General features: G+C 43.3%; 1 protein-coding gene across 8 annotated transcripts in view; it reads right to left on the minus strand.

Moving 5' to 3' along the window:
• FRY (FRY microtubule binding protein) overlaps nt 1-18,787 on the minus strand; it is a 329,636-nt gene that overhangs the window by 64,178 nt on the left and 246,671 nt on the right. For all 8 annotated transcript variants that reach the window (XM_070800572.1, XM_070800573.1, XM_019971430.2 and 5 more), the window contains 6 exons: nt 15,723-15,822; nt 15,116-15,287; nt 9,876-10,132; nt 8,970-9,116; nt 6,927-7,095; nt 5,557-5,647 (listed from right to left, as the gene is read on the minus strand). In XM_070800572.1, coding sequence (XP_070656673.1) covers nt 5,557-5,647; nt 6,927-7,095; nt 8,970-9,116; nt 9,876-10,132; nt 15,116-15,287; nt 15,723-15,822 — 936 coding nt within the window. The remainder of the gene's footprint in view (nt 1-5,556; nt 5,648-6,926; nt 7,096-8,969; nt 9,117-9,875; nt 10,133-15,115; nt 15,288-15,722; nt 15,823-18,787) is intronic.

An 18,787-nucleotide genomic window follows, 5' to 3' on the forward strand; every position in this document is an offset into this window, starting at 1 on the left:
GTGGTTCCACGGCATGTGGATCTTAGTTCACTGACCAGGGACTGAACCCACATCTCCTGCACCGCAAGGCGGATTCTTAACCACTGGATCACCAGGGAAGTCCCCAAAGTATAACAACTTCACGTGCATTATCTCGTTTAATCTCACTCACTCATCTTTGGGATACACACCATTTACTCTGTCACTGAGGAAACAGACAGAGTGAGGCAAAACATCTTGCCCAGCATCAGCCAAAGAAGGTGACGGTGGGGACACTTTCAAGGCTGTGCTGCCTCTGAGAAGGGGGGACGCGTGACCTCAGGCTGAGCTCTCGCTCCCCTGCTCGATGACCCTGGGCAAGTTCTTTACCTCCTTGGGGACCCCATTTCCACACCTGCCTAAATGAAATAATAATAACAACACTTCAACATTTATTTTGTTGGGGCTGTTGTAGGAATCAAAAGGAAGGATGTGAGAAAGTTTCCAAAACTATGAGATGCCATCTAACTATAGAGTATTAATTATCATACTCTTGGATTTCTAGAATGCCTTTTCAGGGCACCAGAGACTTACAAATCAATAACATGTTTATCACCCAAAGATCTATAAAGTCAGGCAAGGGTGTGGCTTAGGGGAAATGAGGGTGAAATGGTATGTCTATTTATTTATTTTACATAAAATGATACAAAGCGTGGTTTGTCTGTGTTATTGACAAGGTTTTCTATTGTAATTGATATGAGACCAATACTCTTCTTTCCCTCTGAAAGTGGGAAAGTGCAGGGTCCCAGCTGTCCTCATCAATGTAGGGAGAGAGAGGGAAATTTCAGGAAAAAGTGCCTTTTCAGGATGTGCCATGAAAATGCTACTTTGTCCCAGGTGTATAACCTCAGAACACTGCGACAGTGATGTGACTGCTGAATTCAGAAGTGTATCAACTATAAAGCCTTTGGTTTCATTCACTCTGTAGACATTTGCAGCAGCTTTTTTTTTTTTTTTAAGTCCTGACAAGAAATCTTCCCTAGTAATGTTGTATTTCAAACATTCTTCATTCTCACATTTTTTGGGCTATTACTTTGTGAATCCACAACTTCTTTTATCAAAAGATAAAAGACATCTGCTGAGTTTCATACAGATCAGACCCCGTGATTGTCTAAATCAGACTAGTCCTTAAACGAAATTGGAAAAGTGACCAACTTATTACCTTCTGAAGAAGTTCTACAATCATATTTATGCTGATAAATGCAAAGATATAAACAGCACATGCAGAACCCAGACACCATTCAACAAGGAAGAAAAACAGGGTGATGAAAGAATCCCACATCTGTAGATTCACAGCAGGCAGAAATCTGCTAGCAACTCAAGACGGTGATTTATCTTGGTTTTACAATCGTCTTTAGGAAGGCTGGGCAGGGAAGAGCTATAGAACGGATGGCAATTCATCTCTTTTCTTTTTAAGACAGTTTTAAAGGATTTCTAGGGGGAGTTTATGAGGCCAAGATGAAGGGGAGGAGAAAGCCCCTTCCACATTTCTTATTCTGGAGAAGATCAAAACCATAGCACAGTGAAGTGGATGCTTGGCAAAAACAAAAAGTAAAAACTGACTCCCAAGAGTAAAATCTGTTCCTTTGCTTTCCTGGTTGAAGAAACTAATTTTGGGTCTAGATCCTAGAAGAATTTCAAGGATTAAGCAGACTGAATAGTCTTTTAATATAAAAGTACATGTCTTAGAAATGTATCATAAAAATAACTGGTAAGACTGGGCTTCCCAGGTGGCTCAGGGGGTAAAGAACCTCCTTGCAATGCAGGAGATGCAGTAAATATGGGTTAAATTCCTGGGTAGGGAAGATCCCCTGGAGGAGGACATGGCCACCCACTCCAGTATTCTTGTCTGAAGAATCCCACAGAGGAGCCTGGTGGGCTACAGCCCATAGGTCACAAAGAGTCGGACACAACTGAAGCGACTGAGTAAGAGAAAAGCTAGAAAGATGAAGTGTTTCCCTAAGCTTTCCCTTGCTGATTCTTCTCAAAATTAATACATAAGCAACTTTCTGTGGATTACTAATCTCTATTCCTGTATTAACACAGATCACCAGAAACCTATATAGCTGGTTTATTGCTTTTAGTTCCTTATAAACAGTCCTTTCATGGCTTTTATTAAGGGTTGATGTATTAAAAATACTTACAGGGCTTGTTTCTGCATATTTTACAAACTGTTATTTTAATTAAAAATATGTATTCATATTATTGTTTAACTGAAAAAACTACATGATAAATACTTCTTAGAACTTAAAGGTACTTATTTAGTTGCTGTTTTTCAGTCGCTCAGTCACATTTGACTCTTTGTGACCCCATGGACTGCCAGGCTTCCCTGTTCTTCACCATCTCCCAGAGCTTGCTCAAACTCATGTCCATTAAGTCAGAATGCCCTCCAACCATCTCGTCCTGTCGTCCCCTTCTCCTCCTGCCCTCAGTTTTTCCCAGCTGCACTGGGTCTTTTCCAGTGAGTCGGCTCTTCACATCAGGTGACCAAAGTACTGGAGCTTCAGCATCAGTCCTTCTAATGAATATTCAGGATCGATTTCTTTTAGGATTGACTGGTTTAATCTTCTTGCTGTCCCAGGGACTCTCAAGAATCTTCTTCAACACTACAGTTCAAAAGCGTGGCTCAGATGGTAAAAAATCCACCTGCAATGCAGGAGATCAGGGTTCAATCCCTGAGTTGGGAAGATGCCCTGGAGAAGGGAATGGCTACACATTCCAGTATTCTTGCTTGGAGAATTCCATGGAGAGAGGAGCCTGGTGGGCTACAGTCCATAAGGTGGTGAAGAGCTGGGCATGCGTGAGTGACTCACACACACACACACACACACACACACACACACACACTTATTCTTTTACCCTGATTCCCTGTAGCTCAGATGGTAAAAGAATCTTTCTGCAATGTAGGAGACCTAGGTTTGATCCCTGGGTCGGGAAGATCCTCTCCAGAAGTAAATGGCAACCCACTACACTTGCCTGGAGAATCCCATGGACAGAGGAGCCTAGCAGGCTACAGTCCTTGGGGTGGCAAAGAGCTGGACATGACTGAGCAACTAACAATATTGGTTTTAATGGTTCTTTTATTATAAGCTATCTGAATGTTTTTGTCAGTAGCTATGGTATTATTAAATATTTCTGAATTACATCAAAGAGCCACTGCTGCTGCTGCTCAGTCACGTCAGCTGTAAAGAACCTGCATCAGGACAGTGGCTTTGTACAAGTCCATGGTGCCCCCTGGAGCTCAACAGTGCAATCAGGCGACTGGTATTCCCAGAAACTGAGTCACAGCGGAGCCAGACCATCAGTATCTCTGACCAATACCATCTCTGTAGACTCTTTGTCTAGAAGGACTGAAAAGAACAGGGTAAATAACTGTCTTCTGTAATGGGGTCAGCAAGCAGGAGGGAGAAAGGGGCTGGAAGCTGTTTGGACAGCTTATCTACCTCTAGGGCTGTGACGTTTCTCCAATTTTCATTTATATGCTGAATAAACGTTTTAAAACATGATTACTATGTGCAGCACAGTAGGGTAATCATTAAGGATAGAAATATGTCTAAGAGCCATATAATCTCTGATTTCTAAGAATGAAAAGGTAATGGTTGAGACACAAACGTGTGTACAAGTACCCATAAATCAGCATGACAAGGCTCACAGGGAGGAAGGTGATAAGTAGACTGCAAAGAAAAATAAAGATGCTTTAGGCTGAGAGCACAGTCCACCATCAAAGACAAGACAGACTATATTAGAGAAATAGTACAGGTGAAATACAGGGTTAATGTAACAACAGTATTCTGTGTGATAAAATATTCATGTAGGTGTGATCATATATATAATCAATTCATCTACCTACAGGTAGATACACAGATATAGTCAGTATGAAGGAATTAGATATGCATGACTATGTAGGTAGCATTGGGCTTCCCAGTGGCCAATAGGATACAGTGATAAAGCAGGAAAGCAGGAGATAAACAAGAAAGCCTCTTTCAGATATTATCTGGTTGCAATGTTATAGTGATAACTGGCTTCTTCATTTTAAAGGCCAGCACTAAAGATTGAGGCAGGACACCCATGACTCTGGTCCTAAAGGGGTCTTTTAAATGAGATGATAATATATGGAAATATATCACCTTTCTACCCTTAGTATAATTAAGATGAAAAATTCAGACTATACAATGAATGATAAAGAATGTTTTACTCCCACCAGAATACAGAAATATCTTTAGAGAAATATGTGATTTTTTTTTTCTTTTTACCATTAGGGAGTTTTCCAAAGAAGGTAGCAGCAAATACAGATGAAAAAATAACATGTGAATTCCCTTTGATCTGAAGGGAAACTCAGACGATGAGCATTTTGCCTTAAGGCAGTGCAGTCAGCCAGTAATCAGCATGTTGAGGAATTTGCTGTGGCTGACTTAGAGAAAGAACTTTCAGAACCCTAGCCCTGGGTCAGAAAACTTCCACCTGTAGCCCCTGATGGGTTCTCATGCACACGATGAAATCACAAAGCATCCAGGGGCTTTTAAAGCTAAATGCATTACTTTCATTATGTGATCCACTAAATTTTCTTCAGTATGAATCTGTACCTCATTTTTTTTTATTAATTTAAGTGAAAGGGTGCCCCATTACTTTTTACTAGAAAACACTTAGCCTTATAAGTTTTCAACATCATGAGAATCATCTTAATTTTTATTTTCAGATTTAAGGCCTGTTTATCTCTTTTGGTTTGTCTCTCTGCTCTTCACATTCAACTGCAGTAAACAGTGATCCATATGGTGCTTACTTATGAATAGTTCCTGGGCAATGTGAAAGCAGAAATATGAATAAGAGAAATACTACTGTTAAAGAACTAAGGGGAAGGACATGAAGGTTTCTTTCAGACAGTGTTCTTAGTTAACCAGGTTTCCCTGGTGGCTCACAGGTTAAAGCGTCTGCCTGGAATGCGGGAGACCTGAGTTCAATGGCTGGGTCGGGAAGATCCCTTGGAGAAGGAAATGGCACCCCACTCCAGTACTCTTGCCTGGAGAATCCCATGGACGGAGGAGCCTGGTGGGCTACAGTCCACGGGTCGCAAAGAGTCAGACACGACTGAGCGACTTCACTTTCACTTAGTTAACCAAGATGTGACAGGGTTAAAGGTAAAAGAAGAACGGTGATGTGTCATAGAACTCATCTCAAGATGACTACTCTAAGGGATTATTTAAGAACCAGGTTTGCAAATTTCACATGGCTATTCCCTCTAACTCCAGATGGACTGTGCCCATGAGCAGAATAAGGTGTGGTTGTTATTAAGCCTGGGGGTAAATAGGCTTCAGCCACTAGAACAACATCCCTCTTAATCTCTGCTCTGGCTTTGCTCAGGAAGAAATGGTTATCTTTAGGGATACACAGAGCAGTCTGAAAGTCAATCTGTGTTTCTAAAAAAGAAAGGATTTGTGTATGAGTGTGTGAAATTTATGAAGCCGTGCAAATGTTACTAATGCTTTGCATAGACAATTGCTGAAAGTTAAGCTGCATGTTAAGCCAAATTTGTGCACCAACCTCTCATCAGATTCTTTCAGTATCTTGCTCTCCTCAGCGTCTGGAAAACTGTCCTGGCCGGCAACGACTGTATTGCTGCTGGAGGTGGTTCCTGTAGATGAGATTAAAGAACAGCTCAGAAAGAAATGCCTGTCGTGGGGGTCAAGCTCAAGTCTTAAGTGATTCCAGGAAAGGATTTCCTGTAAAATCCCCTGTTTGAAAGATTCCTTGCATCTTCTGCACAATCTCAGACCCTCTGAACAACCTTCCAAGCCCACACCACTGAAGCGAAGAATCCAAGACATCTATTATAGTCAAACCAAATTCCTCAACTCTCTTACAAAGTGAGGCTACAACATTCTTGAAACCCTCTCTTCCTGGCTACTTAGGTAATGCGCTTATTTATAGTGGCCAGTCCTGCCGTTAGTGGCTCTAGCATTTCTGGTTCCAGGAGTTATGAAATGAATGTTAGAACATTCCAAATGCCTAGAGCTTCCAATCCCCAGGGCACCACGTCTCTGTGAGATCACTGCTCAGGCAGCAGGGTCTGGGGCACAAAGAGGGCATAAGAGACCAAGGCAAAAGAGGAGACAGGTTTGGAGGCAATCATGGTGTTAAGGGCAGCAAAGGGAAGACAGCACCAAGGAGTTTGAGGAGGGTGGTATATATTTCATACAATGATGCTGGGAGGCCAACTGAAAAGTGGTAACACTGGTGGAGGGGGGCAGTTTAGTCAAACCTAGGAGAATATCGGCCAAGAGAATCCCATTAGATACAAGAAGGAGGGTCCAGAAGTGAGATTCCTCCATGACTACAGTGTCCACCGTAAGCTCAGTCTAAAATAAAAATGTATATTATCATATGTGAAACAGATCTCCAGTCCAGGTTCGATGCATGAGACAGGGTGCTCAGGGCTGGTGCGCTGGGACAGCCCTGAGGGATGGGATGGGGAGGGAGGTGGGACGGGGGTTCAGGATGGGGAACACATGTACACCCATGGCTGATTCACGTCACTGTATGGCAAAAACCACTACAATATTGTAAAGTTCTTAGCCTCCAATTAAAATAAATTAATTAATTAAAAAAAAAACAAAAAAACTCTGTGGCATATGAGTCCTGGGCTCTCGATTGTTGGTTATCCTTACAAGACCATTCCATTAATCAGACAAGGCGCCAAGAGTCTCTGCTATCCTTAAGCCTTCTCTTAGATGAATGTATTGGGTTGGCCAAAAAAGGTGGTATGGAAAAACCCAGACAAACTTTTTGGCCATACCAGTATATGTAGGAATAAGAATAAGCAGCAAGCACCTACTCATACCCCTTCAATGCTCTACATGAAGGAAAACCCAGAGTTGCGGGACAAGGCATCCACCCAGCTGCCCGGACCCTACCGGAAGCCGCCGCCGAGGCCTTGCTGCTGGCTGTGAAGCGGTAAAAGGGCGGGTTGTCGCAGTGCTGGACGATGGGGTTCACCGGCTCCGTCTGCTGCAGCTCGAACAGCAGCTCCTCCATGGTCTGGATGGTGTTGTTCCGGCACAGGTAGATGGCCACCTTCTTGATCTGAGACGAGAAACGGAACACAAGGGATATTTCCCAGAGCAGCCCATGGGGATGCAAGGTTGTCGACAGCAGAGGTGGTAGCCCGTTCATTCTGATGACTGCGACACCTCCCAGAAGCGCTCACGGTCCTTCTCTCCTAGGACGAGCCAAGGGTCTGGATTACGGCTGCCCGGCGGGGGCGGGGAGGGGGAAGGATGGGAAGAAGGGACAGTTAGGGAGCTGGGATGGATATGTACACACTGCTACGCTTAAAATGCATCACCAACAAGGACCGACTGCGGAGCACGTGGAACTCTGCTCGGGGTTATGTGGCAGCCTGGATGGGAGGGGAGTCTTCATCTGGCGGAGAATGGATACCTGTGTATGCATGGCTGAGTCCCTTCGCGGTTCACCTGAAACTATCACAATACTGTTAACTGGCTACACTCCAATAGAAAATACATTTTTTTTTAAAAGCCAATCTTCAACCTAAAGACAAAAACAAAAGTCACCTTTTCTCACATGTACACCTGACAGGAGGGGGTTGTTAAAAGTCTTACCTTCCCTCATGGCTGAGTTTACAAAAGCTACTTTTGGGATAACTTGTGGGCTAAAGACGACTTCTATCTAAACTTAAAACTTGCCATCTGGGGGCCTCCCTGGTAGTCTCATGGTTAAGACTTCACCTTCCAGTGGGGGCAGGGAACTAAGAACCCACATGCCTTGAGGCCAAAAATCCAAGACATAAAACAGAAGCAGCATTCTAACAAATTCAATACAGACTTTAAAAATGGTCCACAAAAAAGACAAAAATCTTCCAAAAAAACAAAACAAAACAAACCTTACCATCTAAGGTCTTATCTTGAGAAAGTATTTTATTTATGCAAACCATGGGAGAAAAACTGCTAGCTGTGTTCATTTAAAAAGGAACTCAGTCTCCCGTTACTCCCTTCAACCAGAGAAACAGACGAGTTTGAGCTGTTTGCATGGTTTAAGTTTTAAAAATAACTCTGGATTAAATCTCTGCATTACTGCAACCCTCAAGCCTGAGGCTCAGCAGCGGCAATGAGGCTTACACGGCCCAGAACAGCAGGGCAGGCAGGCACGAAACCTCTCAGAAAAACAACCAGCAAAGACACCAACTGTGCAGGGTTTTCACAACGCAGGCATTTCACTGATCACCTCACCTTTAACTACAGACAGGACGGTGGGCGTGTCACTAGGATTTTCCTGTTGCTTGTTTCTCTCTTTTATTACCTATCTTTGAAGAGATAAACTGGAATATTCTGCATATTTATTGTTTTAAGAGCATCAGGATGTAAACACAGAACAATTTTTATTAATAATAATATAATGTGTTACCTAGTTTCTCTTACATAATGGGTCTAATGTTTCTAGAAGAAAGATTTAGGTAATTACGAAAAGAATGCTACTGCTGCTAAGTCGCTTCAGTCATACTCCACTCTTTGGGACTGCATGGACTGCAGCCCACCAGGCTCCCCTGTCCCTGGGATTCTCCAGGCAAGAATACTGGAGTGGCTTGCCATGCCCTCCTCCTTCCCCACCCAGGGATCGAACCCGTGTCTCTTACGTCTCCTGTATTGGCAGGCGGGTTCTTTACCACTAGTGCCACCTGGGATGTGGACTCCTTAATTTCAAAGTTTCCGGGTCCAAAGACTTACAAAGGGGATGACAGAGATGCCACGAGGACGCTAGCTTGCAATGCAGGGGACAGAAGGGAACTTTTATGTACCATCTAGAAAGCTCACAGGAGATGAGCGGGACTGACGAAATCTGACACCTCTATTCTACTCGTGCGATGATAACATTCTGACCTGCAATAGTGGATGGAGCCAGCGACAGAATAAGGACCCCAGCCTTGGAGGGGCACTCACATAGGGCAGGAGGAGCGTGTCGCTGCTGACCCCGCACAGGCTGATCAGGAACTGCAAGGTGATCCGCAGGTTGTTGCTCCACTTCTCGTTGTTGGCTAATGCATTCCAGGCATTTTCCATTTCCGGTCCAGGAACTTCATCCCCATACTGTAACCGACAAAATAAAACCCGGCCCGGGAGATGCGTGGGAAAAATGTGAGGATGCAAAATGTCTGATGAAAAGTCATTTCAAGGGTCACAGTCATCTCAAAATCGTTAAGAAGGGGGAGAATGGCCACACATCACAAAGATGCTACTTTTCAAGAATTTATAATGCACACTTCACTACTGCACAATACTTATTCACATGATGATTCAAATGCTGCTGCTGCTAAGTCACTTCAGTCGTATCCGACTCTGTGCAACCCCAAAGACGGCAGCCCATCAGGCTCCCCGTCCCTGGGATTCTCCAGGCAAGAACACTGGAGTGGGTTGCCATTTCCTTCTCCAAATGCATGTAAGTGAAAAGTGAAAGTGAAGTTGCTCAGTTGTGTCCGACTCTTAGCGAACCCATGGACTGCAGCCTACCAGGCTCCTCCTTCCATGGGATTTTTCAGGCAAGAGTACTGGAGTGGGGTGCCATTGCCTTCTCTGGATTCAAATGCTAGGATCATATAATAAGGATGATAACTGGGATCACGATTACAACTGTGCTAAAATACACATAATGAAGTGACCCACTGTAATCATTTTTAAGTGGGCTGTTCAGTGGCCTGAAGCACGTTCACACTTGTGCAACCGTCCCCACCATCCACACCCTATTGTTGGGACTGTTAATGGCAGGCACCACTTTCCTGGGGTTTGATTTACCCCGGGTTTCCTGGGACGCGGGAGCCCGTGAAGAAGGTGCAGCTCCTCAGTGCTTACCTTGGCCGTCATGTACATGAGGTTGTTCAGCACCAGGGACGTCGCCTCCGGGGAGCCCCAGCCACTGCCTTTCAGCCCCTGAGAAGCCGTCACGTCTCCCTCGCGGTCCTTGGCTTCGTCCTCGGGGCTGCTGGGGCTGGACCCCGGGAGGAGCAGCCTGCTGTCCACCAGCTCGATGTTGTGCAGCCAGGGCAGCAGGTAGGTGAGCATGATCTGACGCCCGTTGGGATGCGTTGTGGGGAAGCGCTGGCTGACCTCTGCAGAGAACGGCAGAGACCGCAAGCCACGTCATTTCATCAGACTGAACCAAAAGGTGAACAGGTAGCGGAAGTACTACGTTGGAGCAGACAAAACAGGAATCAGAAGGACATATGCCCAGATCCCAGTTTGTCCACATACTAGCTGCATGAGGCTATGGGTTAGTTACTGGAGTTCTCTGTTCCTCAGTTTCCTCATCTGTAAAATGGGCCAATCAGGTCCCACACTAGTTGATTGTGAAGATTAAAAGACACAATATGCCTGTCATCCAGCAGGCTCTTAATAAACAGCAGTTAGGATTATTATGGGTTTCCCTGGTGGCTCGGACAGTAAAGAATCCGCCTGCAATGCAGGAGACCCGGGTTCGATCCCTGGGTCAGGAAGATCCCCTAGAGAAGGGAATGGCTATCTACTCCAGTACTCTTGTCTGGAGAATTCCATGGACGGAGGAGCCTGGCAGGATACAGTCCATGGGGTCACAAAGAGTCAGACAAGACTGAGGGACTAACACTTACTTAGGATTATCATAATAATGACTGTTATTCTCTCCATTATACCTAAATTTTACAAAGTGCCTTGCATGAGCCATGAGTTGTTAAAAAGTAAGCTTCAACCCTCCAGGAAGAACAAACCCAGTGTGTGATGTCCCATTTGTGGTGTCCACGAGAAAACTGCCAACTGTGTGGAAGGTGTGTGCTTGATGCTGTGCTGTGTCTTATGAAATAAATGAGTGCAAAAGGTACAAGTGTATGGCCAGTCTTCTCACCATTACTTCCTCTGATAGCATTTCTGCATTGTTTCACTGGCAGCAGCGTTTCGTTTTATAATCTGAGTAAGTTTTCTATAGAAACACAAGCACAGCTTTATATACCTGCTGCAAGCTCTGAAGTCATCTCCTGTTTCTAATATTTGCGGAAGAATTCGTTTTATCCCAAGGGACATTAGAAAGCTTGGCGTAATGCATCTGTTACCATCCCGCATGGCATGTAATCTCATTTAGAGAGCTCGTGCCTGCTACACAACAGAACAACACAGATGCCAGGAGATGAGCCACTGTATCCTCGAAACAGAGACTTTAATTGATTTGGCCTTTTTCCTAAAATTACAACTCTTGTATTTTGAAGAGTAAGAGTATATTTAATGCTGTGCTACAAGTCAGACATGTTATGCTGTTATATATCACACAGATCAAAATCTCAAAATTGACTTAATGTCCAAACTTATATGGATGTGATGACTGAAACTATGGACTTTCATGACACATATTCAGATCCCTATAAAAGCACACCACTTATTTAGTCCAATATACCGAACCTTTTCTAGGCGTAAAATGCTCATCCAGGCCCCATGGAGACAGCAAAGATTAAAGATGTGGTCCTCTCCTGAGGAGGAAGCTCTGAGACTAGCTGCGTCTACAGATAACCCTGGGGCCAGGTAGAAAGTGACGAATGACGCAACAGAGGCACAGAGTCCTTTGGGGTTCGATGGAAGAAAATGATTCTGCTTATAAAGATCTGGGGCACTTTGATGGCAAAAGAACCATTTAAACTCTGCTAGAAAAGACTGGGGCAGGGGGAGGCTCCTTGGTGGCTCAGTGGTAAAGAATTTGCCTGCAAACAAAGGAGATGTGAGTTTCACATCAGGTCAGGAAGATCCCCTGGAGAAGGAAATGGCGCCCCACTCCAGTATTCTTGCCTGGGAAATCCCACGGACAGAGGAGCCTAGGGGACTATAGTCTGTTGGGTCCCAAAGAGTCGAACACAACTTAGTGATTAAACAACAGAAACCACTGGGACTTGGGAGAGAAATAAGTCTTTCCAGTCATAGGGACAACTATTGTAAGACGGTCATCTTTCAACAGTGGTATAAAAAATCTACAGACTTTTTGGAGCAGTAATCGCCTTCTATCATATTACTTATTTATGTAAAACAAGTTTGTATTTATAAATTTCATGTTTATACAATTTATAAGCAATTTCCTTATTGATGCTGTTTACTACATCTTGTCTGTTAGTCGTAAGTCCGAGAGGGTAGGGATCTCTGTTTGGGATACCCTATGCTTCCAGATCAGTTGTAAAGATGTTTTAAAGAGAAAAGAGAAAAAAAAAAAAATGCTGTGACATGCAGACATCATTCACCTCTCCAGAAACGAATTAAATACACTGTAAAACAATGTCAGTGGGATGCTAAATCATTTTCTGGCTGTTTGGGCAAGACCTAAATAACTGGCTTGGCTTCTTACAAGGAATTAAGTCATATGAAACTACAGGCAGTAAAAATCTCACCGCGGGGTTTTTAATAGTAAAGGCAGTATAAACAAAGGCTAGGATTCCATTATAATCTCCTTATTTTTCCATGCCATTTTATAAAAGTTATTTCTCATAAGTTGAAATAGCCAAAAGGTCAATTCTTGACAAAAACTAAGGCTGAACTTGCTTGCAACTCATTACATGAGCTTTTTTCCTTGTCAAATCTGCTAAACTATGTCTCTTCTCTCTCTCCAATTGTCAGACTCTCTCCTCTTACCAGCTTCTCCCTTGAAACAAGCTCAAATCTAGCTCATCCTCTGACTGCATTCACCGTAAGCCCCATCCTCTCTTTCATTGCTTCTTTCTCAGCCAAGCCCCTAAGGTCTGGCTTCTGCTGCTACTTCTCCCTGGAAATGATAGACAGTTACCAACGAACTGTGAAATTCATAGGGTTATCTTCAGACTTTATCCCCCAGGGTCTCACTATTCTGTAGGAGGCTGTGGACCACTCACTCCCTCTACCTAAGTCCTGTCTTCTCTAGGTCTCCATGAAACACACCATCTAGGTGTTCTCTTTCCATAAACGTGCCTCCCTTCCCTCTTTGCTCCCTCACCCTTCCTTGGCCTGGTCCTTAAAAGTTGGGGTCCAGGTTTTTTCTTTCACTCTGTACTCTCTCCATTCATGACCTCATTTATTCCTGTGGCTTTGTCCTAAATGGTCTTCCATGAGCTACTACCACTGGGCTTTCCCTCTATACACAAGGGTGTCCAACAGATACCTGAACCCGATAACCCAAACTGATCTGAGTGTGAGCTCATAATCTCTGCCTCGCCTGGACCCTCCTCTTCTCCTCGAATCAGCTCTCCAGATGGGGTTACCACTCCCCTACCTTCCAGATAACACACCAGGCATTTCCTCCGTGTGCTCTGCCCATAGCCCTTGACTCTGGTCTCCCCCTCTGCTCTCATGCTCAGGTCCTCATCACATCCTCCTTGGACTGGTGTCATTGTCTCTCAACTGCTCTCCTCTCTCTAGACGGGATGTTCTGTCATCCATTCACTGCACTACAGGAAGAGTCTTTCTAAAACTTCACTCTGATCTCACCCCTCTCTCTTCTTGTTTGAAACTGATGAGTGGCTTTCAAAACCCAAGCAGCTTGCTTGAATGTCAGTCTCTGACCTGCAAACTCCTAGGAACACAATAAAGGCCTTCCAAGGTTGACTTCTGCCTCTCTGTCCATAACCATCTCAAACTTTCCCCCTTCTCTGCATGTTATATTAGCCAAACCCCCTATATAATCTCGCAAATGCATCAAGTTATCTTATACCTCTAAGCCAATGCATATGCTATTTCCTTGGCCTGTAATGCCAATCCACTTGCCAACTGCAATGTCAACTACTTATCTGCTTTGCAAATTTCTACTCTTCTTTCAAACTGCAGCTCAGACATCAACTTCTCTGGGAAGTCTTTCCTGATATTCTTGACCCAATAATTGATGACCTCTTGATCTTCCATCTCACACAATGTGCATCTCATACAGAGTGTAATTTTTAAATTGCTACACTGTATCACAATCATATGCTTGTACATTTTTCTCTATTACTAGACGATGAACTTTGATGGGAGAGACTGCTTTATTTGCCTCTGTATTTCTAGGATCCAAGCACAGTGCCTGGCGTACAGGCAGCACTCAAATCTTGGTCAAAGTGAAGAAAAATAAATGTTAGTTTTCCAAGAAGAAAATTAGTTTATCAAAAAGGTTTTTCTTGAGTCCTCCTACTGTTTCAAGCACAGTGCAAGGATGTGACCAACCTATCTCAAATAAATGGATTTTCCAAAACATTATTCACAAAGATTACTTGTAAATTTGTGCCCTAAATCAAACTCTCAACAAATCATATATGTAGCAACATTCAAGATGCAAAATTCCATCAACATCACCAAAAAGCAACTGACAGCAATTACTTGTATGAGAAGTTGTGTGTGTGTGTGTGGGGGCGGGGGGGCGGGCACATGCTCAGTCGTGCCTGACTCTTTGTGACCCCATGGGCTGTAGCCCACCAGGATTCTCTATCCATGGGATTTCCCAGGCAAGAATACTGGAGTGGGGTGCCATTTCCCCCTCCAGGGGATAAGGTTATATCACTCATATTTAATTTCTTGGGAAAGTTTTACATACATAGTGATTATGACTCATCTAAGCATCCTCATATTTGTGCTATGCTTGTTTATACCCACACGGTTTTAGATACACACACTCTTTCATATTTAAGGGTATTCTACAATTTACTTTTATATGTAACTGAACTTGCATGCGTGCTCAGTCACACAGTCGTGTCCAACTCTTTGTAACCCCATGGACTGAAGTCCGCCAGGTTCCTCTGTCCATGGAATTTTCCAGGCAAGAGAACTGGAGCAGGTGGTCATTTCCTACTCCAGGGATAACTGAACTTGCTGCTGCTGCTAAGTCTCTTCAGTCGTGTCCGATTCTGTGCGACCCCATAGATGGCAGCCCACCAGGCTCCTCCGTCCCTGGGATTCTCCAGGCAAGGACACTGGAGTGTGTTGCCACTGGGCATTGGGCATTTGGCTAACTGATCTTAGCCCAATGCAATTTTGATTGACGAATGTATTATCAATAATTTTGACTCTCAATAACACTAGAATTTTCAGAGTAAGAATACTTAGGGCAGAAAGGATCACACATGCCATGACTGACTATTGCACGGTACCTGAGAAGAGAGGAAGAGTGAGCTCGGGGTACATCCTGGCCAGCTCGCACGACAAGAAGGCCAGTGACACGCTGTAGAGGGGTGGCAGCGGGCCGTGTGTCCCGTACAGGATACTGCCGGGTCTTTGTTCGGCTACTTTCTTCGAGTACACAAAAAGCTTTGCTTCAAGGATCTAGAAAGAAGTAGGACAGTAGCTTCGTGTAAACACATGTAAAAATGCGTATTTGTAAAACTGAGATAATATTGTTACCAGTTTTCTACTATGACTTGTTCAAATTATACCATTCTCATGTGTCCACAATAAAAAAAAGAAATATACAAGTTATAAACAGTATGAAAAAGCATTGGCTGGTTATCTCAAGAGTATTTATATTGAATACAGTCTTGTAATAAAACTAATGAATGCATATTTTAATACTGTATGAAAGGCAAAGCATCAGTTACTGCCTAAGTTTAGAGATAATTATTATTTTCTCACTCATCATATCCACCAGTGATATGCAGAAATACATGAATGTGTATCAATAAACAGCAATCCAGTGATCAACGACCACTTCCATTTTCTGTGTTCAGGGATGGAAGTTTCTCTGCAGTCAGTGATACGTGCCTGCATGAGCTGCATGGAGATTTCATAAATCTCTCTGTTGGTGTCAGAGGCCTTGAACAGAACAAGGTTTAACAGCGTCACTATGTCAAAGGGATAGTTCCTAAAACAAAACAAAACAGTACAGTTTATGCGATAGCCTGTCTAGTAACCTTGACAAATCACTACCTCTCAAAATTCTAGATGGCACACTGACCTCAGTCACACTTACTAAGGACATTCCCAAGCCCATTTCACCGTTCCCATCTGCTGTTTATTAGTAGGTGAAGGGAAACTGCTCTGAGGTTAAAACTGAATATTGTCAAATCAGCTCAATGAACACATAAGTCTACCTATTGCTAATAGATTTTTGATGAAAACCAAGAACAAGAGGAAAAGACAGAAGACAATATGTCTAAACTCAGCAGCTCACTAATTTAAAATATTTTTATTCGATCCGTCTAAATGTATTGAGCACCAAACATCAAACAACTGCAAAGTACTGACGATATTAAGTTAGTCAGGCTGGTGCCCTCTCTTAAAGGAAACTCACAGTTGAGTTAAGGAGACAACTATACAGTCTAGTTATGAGGAGGAACCTGGGATTGTCTGTAGATGATACAAAAATCCTGACAAGGGACACTACATCAGACTTGGGGTTAGAAGACACTCTTCCGAGGAGGAAACAAATAAACTGAGTCCTGAAGCACCAGGAGACGGGGGATTGTTAGCAAGGCCACGGAAGGGGTAACATGGGGTGCACTCTATGCATAGAGAATAGCTTCTTGAAAGATTATACATGTCAAAATACCCCTCCAGTACACAGGATTTTAAACCTAAATGTACTTATACTACCTACATGTCCACGTTTCACTGGACAGTGAGGCTCACCCTAGTTTTCTCAGCAGCTGTACAGGGTTCCACAGTATCAAGGGTCTGACACTCAGTCTCGTCCAACTCTTTGTGACCCTATGGACTGTAGCCCGCCAGGCTGCTCTGTCCATGGGATTTCCCAGGCAAGAATACTGGAGTGGGTTGCCATTTCCTTCTCCAGGAGATCTTCCTGACCTAGGGATCGAACCCAGGTCTCCTGCACTGCAGGGAGATTCTTGACCATCTGAGCCATTGGAGAAGCCCTGCTCCATACTATGGACAAACCATAAATAACCACTCTTATCATGGATGCTGTGCTGCCTAGACCTCCCTTTAGGTCAGAGGTGCTCCATCCTCCCACTACCATGCTGGAGGCTGATCTCTCTGGTTGAATCCTTCTCTGGGAACCGACTAGACCAAGGTCATGCACGCTCCCCAGCAGTGCTTCCCGTGGGATTGCTTGAAGTTTCTTTCCTCTACCAGGTCCTGTCTCCCTCACTTCCTCACAGACGTTGATCCCAAGCACATTCCCTAATAAATTTCCTGAACTCAAATCTCCACTGCAGGGTTCTATTTCCTGGGAAAGCCAGCCTTGGACACACACTGACAGATGTTTAAAGGTTATTTTCATTTTTTTCACTATGATAACTTCGCAAACACCAAATGGGCAAGTATTTCTTTAGAACAGATTTCTAGACAAGGTCGTGCAGGGTCCAAGGGCATACTTAAAATTTTGGTAGATACTGCTGCTATACTACTGTCCAAAGTGGTTTTACCAATTAGCACTCTAACATGATTACTTTTCTAGGACTGTAATTTTAAATGAACAAAAATGCACGAGGTTGATGAGAAACTGGGCAAAGCTGCCCAAATGATGGTGGTGAGGATGGGGATGAGCCGTGGGTAATGTTTATGTTAGGACATGCTGACTTTGTGCGAGTTACCATACCAAGTCCTTTACCAAGATTTCTGACTTAATCTTCACAACAAGCCTGTGAGGCTTAGAGATGTTAAATTCTCACTCAAGGTCAGGGAGAAAGAGTGGAGCCTGGATTCCATCCCAGATTTGTTTGACTCCCAAGAATTCAAACACTTATCCACTGTGCTGTCCACCTCCTAGTCACCCCACAATAGGTCATTTCATGACCAGTCTAATTTAGAATTCTTACGACCTGCAGTATCTGGAAACAGAACTTTCTGTGAAAACAGAAAGGTAACTTTCTTCTGAGCCCTACAGTAGCAGAGATGTCTTATGTACATTGCTGTCTCTGATTCTGGGACTTAATACATATATATTTTTATATAAATAAACACTGGAAACTACTAGGGATCACTGGGGATTTAAAGGCAGGAGAAGAGTAGACAAAGCTGCCCTCTTATGCAGCGTTATGCCCTTAACCATGTAATCAGGGAATTCAATTAGCTGCTTAAAACTGAGTTATGGAATTGAAGGGGAACCACACTGAAAGAAGCAATACAGATACAGAAAATTAAAGAAACCCAGAGAAGGAAAAAATCAGAAAGCTGTCCAATGAGTGCAAGAGTACAAATAAAACATCTGTACTTAGATATTTAAAATAGGCTTAGAAACAGAATCTTACATTTTCAGTATTTAATTATTCAGCATAGACAGTGGAAGGATAAAAGAAAGACAGCTATGATCATACAGAGTAAAAATAAAATGGTAAAATAAATACAGAAGGTAGATGTGGTTCAGAAAGTAAATAAGAAATAAAACTGATTTTTTTTTCCATCTGAAAGAGAGGAAATTTTGAAGAATTTGAGAAATACCCATTAGCTCTGGCTTATCTAGAATTAATTGATGAAACAAGATAATTTTGAGTTCTTCTAAAGAGAAATGGATTTTACTAGTTGATATGATTACATTATAGCTCTTTGCCACCAATAGCTGTTGAATAAGCATAGTAATAATAATAGTGTTTACAGGGTGCTTACTATGTGCTAGACCTTTGGTCAAGATCCTTACCCTAACCCTGTTACCACTCATATTTCACAAATGAGTAAGCATTTGAAGTAAGTTGTTCAAGATCACACAGCTTAATGAGAGACAGAGCTAGAATTCAATCTCAAGACATTATGTTTCCAGAGTCCAAATTCCCAAACTCTGTGCTCTGCCGAAATTCTCCAGGTGACACAACCAAACGGGGCCACACATCACCAGTTAGGGAGGACGACTGGAATTCCTGAAAGACAGG

The sequence above is a fragment of the Bos indicus genome, chromosome 12 (genome assembly GCF_029378745.1).
Source record: "Bos indicus isolate NIAB-ARS_2022 breed Sahiwal x Tharparkar chromosome 12, NIAB-ARS_B.indTharparkar_mat_pri_1.0, whole genome shotgun sequence".
In the NCBI taxonomy this organism is placed as follows: Eukaryota; Metazoa; Chordata; class Mammalia; order Artiodactyla; family Bovidae; genus Bos; species Bos indicus.